We start from the raw sequence: 13,729 nt of genomic DNA, 5'->3' as shown, positions 1-13,729 counted from the left end.
ACAACAATATTAATATGTTTTATTCCAGTTCAGCAACATTCCCCATTTGAGGCTTATAAGAAAACCTCAAATCCCTCCACTTTCTTCGCAGCAGCCAGACTTTCTGCTATGCTGAATGGAAGCGATGAAGTGTATGCAAATCGCATGGTGGTGGATAAGGTAAGATTGACAAATATATGTTCTTAGATTAATCATTGCTGTCTTCCTGTTAAAAGTGTGAGATAATATACTGAGACACGATATCATGGAACTCCATGACTATGTTTACCTCTTTTATTAAAATATGTATGTTTTTTAAAAACCTCAGCAAATTTGGGCCTTTTTCTGTGGTTCACAACCTGAGTGTGTTGACATATACATATATTAACAAAAATATATTGGACACAGTCCAGTGCAAAGTTGGGCTGCAAGCTGAAGCCCCACTGATTTCAGTGCGGCCTCACATAATTAGGGCTTCTCTGGCCAGCTTTCTCTTGGGAACATTGGGTTGTATCCAACCCTGACTGTACCCCCCACCCCTGCAGCCCTCTACGTGCCACCCAAATCTGCTTCAGAGGTTTGGGGAACCCTCTGGAGCAGATTTGGGGGGTGCACTGAGGACTGCAGGGGGGAGGAGAGCAAGGGAAAATCCACTCGTACAACATTGGCTTTAAGCCATGGATGCTCCATGGCAGTTCTAGAAATTTGATTCAGCTTCACTTCATTTTGTTTTATATCTCTTGCAAATACCACCAACTAGTTTTAATTTCACCCTTCAGATGGAAGATGCTGGTGTCAAGTACGTTAACGTTGGCCAGTCTGAAACAGACCATGCAGACTCAAACGAAGATCCAGAAGCATCGGGAAGTAGCACAGACCTCCCATCTCATTTGGATGCAGGAGGTTCTTACATGCCACTCAAAAAGATGCATGCATTTAGCAATCAACGAAATCAGCGCTATTCCATCATGAAAAAAAGAAGGTATGGAACTGTTTTTCACAGTACTGGTATGAAAAGTATCCTTTTCATGCTTGGCTCAAAATAAGAGAACAAAACTGAATGAATCAAAGCATCTTTCTTAAAGGAAATAAAGCACTCATTAGTACTAATTACCCTCCATTTTCTGTTCTGCAGACATTAAAGAAGTAGGGTGGTGTCTTTTATTGGTCTTCTGAAGTTCATCCCACCAGTCTTTCCCCCCAGTCCCCGGGCCGTGATTACCTAAATGAGTAGTATGACAAAAGGGAAGAACTATATCATATGAGGCAAACATGAGGTTCCCCAAGCCTATGGATGTTTGCCCTGTAAAGCTAATGTGGAAGTGGACATTTGCAGGGGAGAAACAGTGCACAGGAGGGGGTGCTGAAAACTTCCTTTATCCTCTCATTCTTCCCTGCAAAAGCCCACTCTGGGTTTTAGGGCACAATCCTATGCAAGTTTAGACAGAAAAAGGTCCTCAAACTCCCAGAATGCTGGCAGTTGTAGGACCTCTTTCTGTCTAAACATGCATAGGATTGTGCCTTTCATCTGTTTTCCCCCCATCCGGTCTGTGACAACAGAACTAAGCTCAAATGGGCAAAGAATTAGATTCCAGCACAGAGGGCGGGGGTATTTTTGGAGGAAATAATTAAATACCTCCCAGCATTGATTTTTTCATGCTCTATTGACATAAGTGAGTTTGGGAACGTGTAGTTGCTGCTGTAATGTATAGTTCTGACCAAAACGAATGTAGCTTAACATCCAAGAAAGCATGTAGCCAGTGGGTAAAGCAGGGCTGCAGAACCTCAGATCCGGGGAATCAGTCTGGCCCTCTGGGGTTCCCCAAATAGCCATGTCCCCTTTCCTGGCCCCACCCCCTTTCCCCCCGCCATCAATCGTTTCGTTGGTTTACCGGCTTTTGTGCAGTTTCCCCCCCATTCTAAAAGGTTGAAATGCCTTTCCGAAGGCTGAGTTACTGGCAGAAAGTGCTTCAAGCAAAAACATTTGGTATTTTGGGTTTTTGGACCAGCCCCTTTGGCTCCACCCCCTTTTGCCTTCAGCCCCACACACCACTGGAATGCAAGCCCCCAAAGTTTCTCCGAAACTGAAGAGGTTCTGAAAGAGGTTCTGCAACCCTGACATAAAGCATGACTCTCATTTCTTTGATTTCTGAGTCATGTAAAAGTCTTTGGGATGGGGTGGAAATACTGATAATAAGAGATTGTCTGTGGGTGCAACACCCTATGTTTAATGCTGAATGGCTGGCTTAAGATCCTTCACAGGTGCATTTGGTGGCGACCCGAGAGAGGGCCTTTTCAATGGCTTCCCCCAGGCTGTGGAACTCCCTCCCAAGGGAGGCTGGGTTTGATCCCTCTATGCTCTTCTTTCAATGGCGGGCAAATACAGCTTTATTTAAGAAGGCCATTAGACTAAAAGTGGGCCTGTTGGGTTGGGTGCTGTTCTTAATAATAATTTTTTTGTTATGTTTCATTGTTTTAATCAATTTTAATTGATTCTGTAAGATGCCTTGAGTGCCATTTTTTGGTAGAAAGATGTGGTACAAATAAAATAAATAATAATGATAATAAAGCTGCACTTGTAATTTGTCATATGTGTGTTCTTAGTTCCAGTCTTGATGACTTGGATGTAGACAATGGAGATGAAAGAATTCCTAACCGATCCCATAACTGCTACCCTTCAATGTCTTTCAACTCTTCTGTGGCCTTGACTGGTATCAGGGACGGGTTAAGTTCTTCAGAGACAACAACTGAACTGGATTTTAACATGAGCAGAGCTGAATCCCTTCCTTTGTCCAGCAATCTGCAGTCAAAGGTATTTCCCCCCCCCCAAATTAATAATAACTGAGATTATTTAATTGATGTGTGTCCTTATCCAGGGATAATATTTCCCTGAGCATGTCATACATAGGAACAGTAGCTACAAGCAAAATAATCATTATTTATTCATCTGCTTTTGCAAAAAAGTAAATTTTATTTTAATTTTTAAAACCCTGAAAGTTAGAAAACAGATGGGAAAATCTGGAATTATGCTGCTGCTATTGAAAATCAGTTCTCTAAAATGTTGGATGTGTTTAGGAATCGTTACTGTCTGGCGTTCGGTCCCGCTCGTATTCTTATACCTCGCCTAAAGTCATATTAGGAAAATCGCACTGTGCACGGGACTTCACAATATGTGATTCAAATGATGGTGAGCATTAATTCTATTTTCATTTTTATGTTCCTTTATTTTCATAGCAAGGTGAAGTTGCTTAGAAAAAAGGAGAATAAGGGGAGACATGATAGAGGTCTACAAAATTATGCATGGTGTGGAAAATGTGGATAGGGAGACATTTTCCTTCCTCTCTCTTAATACTAGAACCCAATGGGGTCATCCCATTAAGATGATTGGTGGGAGATTCAGAACATATAAAAGGAAATACTTCTTCACAATTAATGCAGTTCCATTGGTAGAGGCGTTCAGAGCAACGTCTGGTCCAGTTTTATTGGATGAGTTTCAGTTATTGAGGCGTGTGGATGCAGACAAGGTGCTTGGCCAAGTCCAATCGACCACTTGTGTGCTTGACCCTTGCCCTTCATGGCTTATTAAATCAAACAAGGATGGGATTTCTGTCTGGGTCCAGGAGGTTGTAAATTCCTCCTTGAGGGAGGGAGTGGTGCTGGCCACTTTAAAAGAGGCGGTAATCAGACCACTCCTGAAAAAGCTTAACCTGGACCCGGAGAATGTTAACAATTATAGGCCAGTGGCCAACATCCCCTTCCTGGGCAAGGTACTTGAGTGGGTGGTTGCAGGACTGCTCCAGGCATGTTTGAATGAAACGGATTATCTAGATCCATTTCGTCAGGCTCCTGGCCTGGTTTTGGAACGGAAACTGCCTTGGTCGCCCTGTGGGATGACCTCTGCCGGGAGAGGAACAGGGGGAGTGCAACCCTGTTGATTCTCCTGGACCTCTCAGCGGCTTTCGATACCATCGACCATGGTATCCTTTGGGATATGTTGTCTGGGTTGGGAGTTGGAGGCACTGCACTGCAGTGGTTCTGCTCCTACTTGGATGGCCGATTCCAGAAGGCGGTGCTGGGGGATTTTTGCTCTGTGCCATGTAGGGGTGGACGAAAGTCCCTTACCTGTTGTCGAAGGCCGTTCGCGGTGGGGGGGAGGCGCTTCGCTGCTCCCCCTGCGAAGTTCAGGCCGGGGGGGGGAGGCTTCCCGCCTCGCCCCGGCCAAAATTCAGGCTGGGGAGGAGGCTTCCCGCCTCGCCCGGCCGCGAACGCGAAAGTTTAAAAAAAAAAAACGCCCCCTGATAGGCTACGTGACGATTCACGTAGCCTATCACAGCTAGATCTGCAAAGTCAGCCGTGATAGGCTACGTCAGTCGTCACGTAGCCTATCACAGGTGACTTTAAAAAAAAAAAAACGCGTACGCTAATGGTGGCCCCCATAGGGAGCCGCCATTCGCGTTCCTTATTTAGTCACTGTAGTCTACGTAAATGTTTACGTAGACTACGGCGAAAATAAGGGCAACGCAAATAGCATTGCCCTTAGTTTCGCCGTAGTCTACGTGAACAGTTACGTAGACTGCAGCAACCAAATAAGGAACGGGAATGGCGGCTCCCTATGGGGGCCGCCATTATCCGTACGTGCTTTTTTTTTTTTTTAAGTCACCCGTGATAGGCTACGTGACGATTGACGTAGCCTATCACGGCTGACTTTGCAAATCTAGCCATGATAGGCTACGTGAATCGTCACGTAGCCTATCAGGGGGCGTTTTTTTTTTTTCCTTTCATTGCAATGGCGGTGGCGGCAGCCGGTCAAAAGACCGGCTGCCGCTCCCGCCGCACTCGAACACCCGCCGAACCGCCGGCCGGACCAGCCACCGGGAGGGACATTCGGTGAAGGTAAGTCCCGTCCCGGGGGGGGTGCGGGGGCGGGGGGGGTTCGGAGGATTTCTCCCCGAAACGTGTTCGGGGGGCCGAACACGTTGGCGCTCGGCCCCCCGAAGTTTCGGGGAGAAATTCTCCGCCATCCCTAGTGCCATGGCAATTGTGCCATGGGGTTCCACAGGGCTCTCTTTTATCCCCCATGCTGTTTAACACCTATATGAAACTGCTGGGGGAAGTTATCCGGAGGTGTGGGCTGAGGTGCCATCAATACGCGGATGACACCCAGCTCTACCTCTCTTTCTCATCAAACCCAGGTGAGGCAGTGGCTGTTCTGAATCAGTGCCTGGGCATGGTAATGGACTGGATGAGGGCCAATAAACTGAAGCTCAATCCACACAAGACAGAAGTACTGTCAGTGGGTGGTTCGTCTGCCCGGCTGGGTGATATTCAACCTGTTCTGGAGGGGGTTGCACTGCCTCTAAAGGATCACATTCATAGTTTGGGGGTGCTCTTGGATCCAGAACTGCCACCTGAGGCACAGGTGAACTAGTGGCACGGAGCACTTTTTATCAGCTTAGGCTGGTATACCAACTATGCCCTTATCTGGACAGAGATAGCCTAGCTACAGTTATCCATGCTCTGATAACTTCTTGTCTGGATTACTGCAATGCGTTCTATGTGGGGCTGCCTTTGAAAACGGTCCGGAAACTTCAGCTGGTCCAAAATAGGGCAGCAAGATTGTTAACAGGGACTGGCCAACAAGCTCATATTACACCAGTACTTTTCCAGCTGGACTGGCTGCCAGTCCATTTCCGGGCCCGATTCAGAGTGCTGGTATTAACATTCCAAGCCCTTAACGGCTTGGAGCCAGGTTATCTGAAGGCTTGCCTCCTCCCATATGTGCCTGATAGGACCTTAAGATCATCCTCAGTGGCCCTTCTCCATGGACCCCCGCCAAAGGGAGGCGGGTGGCTACTAGGAGGAGGGCTTTTTCTGCTGTGGCACCCCAGCTGTGGAATGAGCTCCTTAGTGAGATTCGCCTGGCACCTACATTGTATTCTTTCTGGTGCCAGGTGAAGACCTTTTTATTTTCCCAGGCTTTTTAGCATTTTAGCTTTTTAGACTTTTAGCTTTGCTGTTTTAAATCTGTATTTTAAATCCCTGCATTGCTGCTAGGTTTTATTCTGGTTTTATTCTGGTTGTATTGTTATACTGTGGTTTTAATGTTTTATATATTTTGTATTGTTTTATTGTGTGCTCTGTGGTTTTAATTTTTGTGAACCACCCAGAGAGCTTCAGCTATTGGGCGATATAGAAATGAAATAAATAAATAAAATAAAATAATTCACTTAGCACATAGCTAAACTATGGAATTCGCTACGACAAGACGTTGTGATGGCCACCAATTTGGATGGCTTTAAAAGGGGGTTTGACAAAGTCCTGGAGGAAAAGACTTTCAATGGCTACTACTCCTGATGGCTGTGTGCTACCTCCAATATCAGAGGCGGAATGCCTATGTGCACCAGTTGCTGGGGAACATGGGCGGGAGGCTGCTGTTGCACTCACATCCTGCTTGTGGGTTCCTGGTCAACAGCTGGTCAGCCACTGTGTGAACAGAATGCTGGACTAGATGGACCCTTGGTCTGATCCAGCATGGCTCTTCTTACGTTATGTTTTTATGTTGGTATCCTTTATTCAGCCTGAGACTAACCTCCTGGTAGCCCTGTTTAGTGTGCCCCTTATATAGGAGAAAAGCTCTCTCCCCTATGCAGGAACATTCAAAGCACCTGCAGGACATTATGCCACCATTTTCCAAATCTGGAAAAGGACAGTGTATGAAAAGATAGTTAGCTCAAACCAGTGGAGGCTGGTGGCTCCAATTTTGGTGGGGCTGTGAATGCATTCTAGATTTTAGTCAGGACCAGCCAGGACTCTAAAGGAGCTATCCAAGGTGCTAAACCTAGTTTGAGGCTAGGGTTCAGCACCCTGGTTAGTTCCTTTAGAGTTCTGGCTGGTTCTGACTAAACCCCCAACTGGAATCACAGCCCCTCTGAAATTGGAGCCACCAGCCTCCACTGGCTCAAACCAAGAACCCTCTGTAGAAGGCTGGAACCTGTAAGTCTGCTCTCCCCAACCTGGTGCCCTTGAGACGTGTTGGAGTGCAACTTTTACAACTGTGCTGGCTGGGGGATTATGGAGTTGTAATCCGACACAACTGGAAGGCACTGAGTTGGGGAAGGCAGTTATAAGTAATCAAAGTGGTGGGGGAAGGGGGATGCATTACACCCTCTGGCCCCATCCCGGATGTCCATGTTTCGAGTGGCTCCTCCACTCAGAGCCAAGTACAAATTCCAAGTGCATAAACTGTGTTTGCACAATCTGCACCCTGCATTTGTGCAGCCAAAATCTGGTTGTGAAGAATTGACATTCTGAGAGAGGGAGAGAGAGGGACAGATAGACAGGAGGATTTTTATTTTTTTGCTTTTGAGCATTTCAGGCATGTTAGCAGACAACAACTGAACAAATTTTAGAATGGAAATCTTGTGTTTCAAGCAAATGAGTGAATATGGTGGTGTAATTGCTTTAAACCTGTTGTTGTTTTGTAGAAAAACATGCATTCAGCTTGCCTCAACAGTCGGGAGAGAAAAGGTATGGTTTTTCAGGGCACGTTTAAGAATATATAAATAATTATTTGGATAGTAGCAATAACCATCAAGGCAACTGTTTTATTTAAGAAGATTTATAACATCATAGAACCACCCTAACTCTAATCCGATGCTATATTTGTAGATAGACTGTGATAGCTGGATAAAGTCCCACACCTCAGTCTTGTTCAGGGCATATAAATGCACGAGAGAGGTATGGGGATGGGGATGTTGTCCCTTCCCCGCCAAGGTTCCTGCCCATGCTGGCGCACCCTCTCAGTCCACTCTCTAGCCGCATTGAGCATGTGCTTCTTCACTTGAACATGAGCAGAGCCCCCCTTCAGACCTTGCTGTTCAACCTGGCAAGGCTGGGAACAGGCAGAGCAGGGCTGGGGATGTTGGTTGCAGGGCCAGTGTGTGCATCCCCTTACATGCATTTATATACCCTGTTCAGGCATAATGCTTGAACAGGGCTCTCATTTATGTAAAGTGAAGGTTCTACATTCATATTAGGATATACGAGTTTCAAACGTTTGTTCTCCTCTTTCTATGACGTCTCCAATAACACAGTCAGAAATACTTTAGTAATTCAGTGTATCTGATTTTAAGAGGGTGTGTGTAACTTAATGATTTACTGGTGCTTTTTTAGGATTCAGGAAGAAGAATGGGATAAATACATTATACCTACAAAATCAGAATCTGAAAAATATAAAGTGAGCCGTACTTTCAGCTTTCTGATGAGCAGAATGGCCAGTACACGAAATAAATCCAAGGTAATTTGGGACGCTGTGTGCTATATTACAGGATATCTAGTAACAATCTTGGGGGTGTTGAATAGCCTTTTAAATGCAAAGGGCAAAGTTGCCAGATGGAACTGTAACATATGGAGCTTTTTCCTGTTTATAACTAGGAAAAGAGAAACCTCTGTTTTGGATGCCCTGGGCTGCCTTACTGAGAAGAAAACACCGTTGTCCACTTGCAGAGAGTGTTTATTATGTGGAGGGCATTAAAATGCTGCTCCCTGCTAATAGTCTGAAGTGGTGCAATCATCTCTACCACTTCAAAACTCTGTCAACTCATTCTGCTGCACAGGTCAATTTATCCTTAAGCATTAAATCTCAAAGATGAAGAGGAGAAAAGGAGAGGGTTTGATACAAGGAAGAACAATAATAGTGTTATTTGTAGGGCGGCAGCAAATGTCGTCATCCCCTTTTGGGGTGAAAGTAGCATTTCTTTGGGGAATATTTCCTGCCCGCTCCAATGATGAAAATTATTATCTTTTTTTTTTTTGTAACCAATATCCGTGTTTCCTGGATCTGCTGCTGCTTTGGTGCCATTGTTCCCTTTGTAAATACTAGTTTAGGTTGTCTTCTTCCTGGGGATAGTCCCATGAGTAACCCTACCCAGTCAGGGATCTCTTAATGAATAGGATGGCAACGCGATGATACATTGTCAGTCAGATTTGTTTAATGCGCTGACATCCCTGAAGGCAAATGAACCAGCCTTCAGGAAACATTAATCTCATTCTCAATGAGTGAACACCTTTACCCCCTTTCATCACAGTGCCCCCAAATCTCAAAAATGGAGGAGGCTATTTTACATGGCCAAAAATGTTTCTTACAAACGCACTTCCTTATGGCATAGTTATTTGCTAATATAAGATGGAATGGGTGAACTAAGGGTTGTCCAGCCAAGATTTTGTGGAAGAGGTTTGATTTGAGGAAGTCACCATCAACCAGGGTGGGAGATAAGGCACATCTATAAAATGATAAATGGATGCTTGTCTATGGAAACATGACAGCATGGAAACAGGACAGTGGAAGGGTTTCATAAGATATGAATGTCTTTCCTGCTTTTCGTGAATGAGACAGTGGGTGACTAGGGAGAGATGCAACTGCTGTTGGGTGCATTGACACTGTAACGTTTTGACAGCTAAATAAACCTGTGATGATTATTATTTTTTTTCATTCTGGCCATCAAGGCAAAAAATAAAGATACCAAAGAGAAGGAGAAACTCAACAAGCACCAGTTTGTTTCTGGGACTTTCACTGGGGTAATGCCATGTTTTGCATGTGAGAAACCACTTTCGGGGAAAGAATCATTGCAGTGTTCTTGTAAGTAGCCATATTTTGTTTTGTAGACATTTGATATGCCCAAGTCTTGTCTAAAAAGTTGCATGTATTCTGTGGGATGGATCCAGACTTATTCACGCTTAGAACAGACTTCAGGGAGGTAAACCTATGGGCGGGGGCAGGGTTTAGCCCTTCTCGACCATACTCGCCTTTTGCTCTTAACAGTCAGCTCACTCAGCTCACCTGCCTTATACATGAGAGGAGAAGACATGAATTTAAGGAAGCAGGTATGGTCCTCCCACATCTACTTTGGCCACCACAGGATGGTCTCACTCTCAAGAGATTGGAGTGCCAGCTCCATTTTTCAAGGCAGCTGCCTCTCCCCATGTCTCCCTGGTAACGTTCAGTTAAAGATGGTGCGTGACATGACCTCATCACACTTGGGGCTTTCCCACTCCTATGCCACTTCCTTGGCTGCTGCTTGCATGGGGCAGTGAAACTCTGTGTGTGGTGACATTCTGATATGTGTTATCTTTCACTAAATGTTACTGGGATTGCTGGGGAGGAGATGGGGGGCTGTTATTCTTGGTTGCAGCCATCTGTTCTTCGCAATGTGTAGATTTGGCCTTAGATGCAAGAAATGCTTATTCTTCTTTCAGTGTTAGGTGGAATATAGGTTGTACCTTTTGCCTATTCAGATGGTTTTCACTAATCCCTTTTGAAGAAAGGAACCAATCATCACAGCTGGAGAACAGATTAAAGCAGGGGTTAGATCTATCTAGAAATAAACATTTTGAAATGCAGATGATTGTTGTAAGCCTTACCTTTTGAGTGAGCTTTTTTCTTTATTTCTTGCAGATTGCAATGCAGTTGTGCATAAAAGCTGTAAGGACTGTGCTCTTGCATGCACAAAAGTAAGTTTTAAGATGGTCTGGAGATATCATGGCTCATTGTTACATTGTCTTATGTTGGTTCCCTACATATGTCACCTTGTTTTATGTAACCCATAGCCTGAGAGGGCTTAGATGATTATGTCTCAAAAAGATTGTATTTCATAGGGTGCTTCATGGTAGAATAATAATGACTTAGAGTGTAATTTAAGTGAATAGGCACTGTTGATCAGTAGAAAAACCCAGGCATTGTTTGGGGTGATAGAAAACTTTAAAAATAGGTACCGTAGGAGAAAGTAAATCTAGCATTTCCCTAAACCCTCTTGCTTATACTTATTTGGCAGAAGTTGGTTGGTTTGTTTCAACACTGAAGGTCATGTACTTTTGTTAGTGGTTCTGTGTTGGCATCATCCCCTACTTTTCTTCACACTGACTGGCACTTCCTATATTTCTTTCCTTCTTTCCATTCCTTTGCTATTTATTTCTCATTAGTTCTTGGGAAAAACTGTGAGTTAAGGGGGATGAGATAGGGCTGATTCACACAATCATCTTTGGTTGAGTTTTCTGGCCATCATAAATTGAAAATTGAGGCAAAGTCGTTATTTCTGAAACATTTGCAGTAGCACACTGAATTTGGAACTGAGGCTCAAGTGGAACACTCAACCAGTGGCTTCAACAGTTCTATTTTACATGTGTGGTGACAAATAAAAAGTGTAACTGTAAATGGAAAATAAGGCCTAAAAATATGTATGGTGAATAGCGTTCCTTTCTTCTGTGAAATCCAGTGATTGAGCCTAGGTTATCAAGTAAAACTTAAGGAAATAGTGCCCCATAGTGTACACCAGCTAGAATGCTATGGGAAGATTTCCACTCGACATCATTACATTTTCCCAACAGCATTATGCTTTTCAATTCCACCCACTACACACACAACCTCACGCATCTAAGCTACCATTTCTCTATTTCCTCTGAACATAAAGTCAAATATAACTACACTGCAAAAATAAATCAGTTGTTTACAGATATATTTTAATTATCTTAATTGCTGCATAAGCATAAAATAGCTCTCATGGTATTAAGTCAGTAAGACCTAATACTTCAGATTTGTAGTGTTTGAGGGGGAGGGATTCCATCCACTTAATTTTTTATTATTTATTTCTTTATTATTACATATATATCACACCTTTTTTCCTCTTGCAAGGCATCCAAGATGGCATACATCCTCCTCCTCCTTTCCATTTCATCCTGACCCTGAGAGTCAAATGACCCAGCCCAAGGTCACCCAGTGAGCATCATGGCTGAGTGGGCACTAGAACCCAGATCTCCTGAGTCCCAGTCTAATACTCTAATCACTACACTACACTGGCTCTCTGCTTGACATCTAACTGACCCTCAAGAGGGTAAAATTCTCAAATTTAACAACAAGAAAAATCTACGTGTGTGTGTGTGTATGTGTGCATGCAAGTGTGTATGTAGAACAGGTTTCCCAAACCTGGTACTCTCCAGATGTTTTGGACTACAACTGCCAGCATCCCTGACCACTGGCTATGCTGGCTGGGACTGATGGGAGTTGAAGTCCAAAACATCTGGAAGGCACCAGGCTGGGGAAGGCTAGTTTAGAGGGTTGACAACACACCAGCAACTGGCTTCCTGAGTTTAGAGTATGAAGTGGAATATGAAATGGCACAGCTCAGGGTGGGGGGGAGGTTTCCATGAGGTATAACCCCACATGCATAATAGTGTTAAAGAATGTCTTAAAAATAAAATGACTGATAGCATTACATGTTGTGTAACCAAATTTTCATATTAATAAGAAAACATTCTTCTTCACCAGAAATCCCAAGAGAGATGCCATATTAAGAACAGGACACAAGCTGTCCAGACAAGTAAGCATTGCAGTAAGGAAGCTAAGAGGTGTACATCCATATGCTTTCATGTTTGGGCACTGAAGTCAGTTGAAATTAACAGGTTAGATCCAGACTGTCCATTCTTTGAACGTGGAGCTCCTTCCATTTATGGAAGGGACCAAGATCCAGCAGAAGCTCCCACTGGATTACTTCCTGGTTTGATCAAACCATAGTTTACCCACAAATGAAGATCAAACCCTGAATTCAGGCAGTACCTGAGGAAAACAGGCATTTCTTAGCATGTGGTCTTTTGAGCATCCATTAATGTAAGGATGAACTCTTCAAAAGCTTTTAGCTTCGCTGCAGTTGATAAAAAATACTAGCCAACGTGAAATAAAATAGTTTGAAATTATAATCCAAAAATTATATTAACCTATGAAATACAAGTTATGCTGAGTGTATGGGGGTTAAGAAGAAGATCCATTTAATACCATGGACACTAGAAGTCATTTAACTTCACCATCTGGTGCAATTCATCCTTTCAAAGTTCTAAAATGATACCACAATATTTGCAAAGGTGTATTTTACCTGCAGTTTTTTTTTTACTGACATAATCATTAATTACACAGGCTAGGATCCAAAAAGATTTATTCGGCCAGTTCCATCACCCAGGGCTGCTTTGGATTTGTTTCTTGAGCAGCAGCCCTCTGGGCGACAAGGCAAAAGACTTTTGAAACTGACAGCGCAATCCTGTACATGTCTACTCAGATGTAAGTCCAATTGAGTTCAATAGGTCTTAGTCCCATGTAGGTGGATATAGGATTGCAGTGTGGCTGCAAAAACAATTCACAATATGTTATGGGGAGGTTGCTACTGGGGGAAAAAAGGTTTAAAAATCTACTGGGTGAGCATAAGCAATCTCTTGACATTCCATCTAGGTTTGTCAGAAAAATCCTCAACAGATCCAAATGAGTTCAGATTTCTGTGAATCCAATCTGTGGACTCTGTGGACTTGCAGTCCGTTTTTTTACTTGGGGGAGGGGTATTTGCACAAGTGCACACCTGCACTAATGCACAGTTGCTCAAATGTACATCTGCAAACAGGAACAAAATTCTCATGCAAAAGTCTGATTCTGTCAGTGAGCAGACGTCAGAATGAAAGTCGCCTGACAACCCACGAAACATACACGGAGTGGATTTAACAAAATCCGTAAATCCCTCATTCCAGCCAACAGGAACGCAAGATGCTTCCTTATACCAAGTCAGACCATTGGTCCATCTAGCTCAGTACTGTCTACATTGACTGGCAGTGGCTCTCCACAGTCTCCGGCAGGGCTGGGAACGTCTGAATGCAAACCGTGTGCTTTTACCACTGAGCAACAGACCTTGTCAGAATTGTCCAACATCTGAAACAATCT

At 43.9% G+C, this 13,729-nt stretch overlaps 1 protein-coding gene across 2 annotated transcripts in view; it reads left to right on the top strand.

Annotated features, from left to right (window-relative positions):
• ARHGEF28 (Rho guanine nucleotide exchange factor 28) overlaps positions 1–13,729 on the top strand; it is a 211,346-nt gene that overhangs the window by 139,355 nt on the left and 58,262 nt on the right. For both annotated transcript variants that reach the window (XM_084833481.1, XM_084833480.1), the window contains exons 10-18: positions 29–159; positions 759–961; positions 2,584–2,791; positions 3,055–3,166; positions 7,464–7,506; positions 8,152–8,275; positions 9,484–9,616; positions 10,433–10,488; positions 12,299–12,350. In XM_084833481.1, the coding sequence (XP_084689607.1) occupies positions 29–159; positions 759–961; positions 2,584–2,791; positions 3,055–3,166; positions 7,464–7,506; positions 8,152–8,275; positions 9,484–9,616; positions 10,433–10,488; positions 12,299–12,350 (1,062 nt within the window). The remainder of the gene's footprint in view (positions 1–28; positions 160–758; positions 962–2,583; positions 2,792–3,054; positions 3,167–7,463; positions 7,507–8,151; positions 8,276–9,483; positions 9,617–10,432; positions 10,489–12,298; positions 12,351–13,729) is intronic.

Source organism: Heloderma suspectum, chromosome 2 (assembly GCF_057233095.1).
Source record: "Heloderma suspectum isolate Gila_16-S chromosome 2, 16-S_ref, whole genome shotgun sequence".
NCBI lineage: Eukaryota > Metazoa > Chordata > Lepidosauria > Squamata > Helodermatidae > Heloderma > Heloderma suspectum.
Note: the sequence above shows the minus strand (reverse complement) of the source record. Positions and strands in the feature narration are given on the sequence as shown.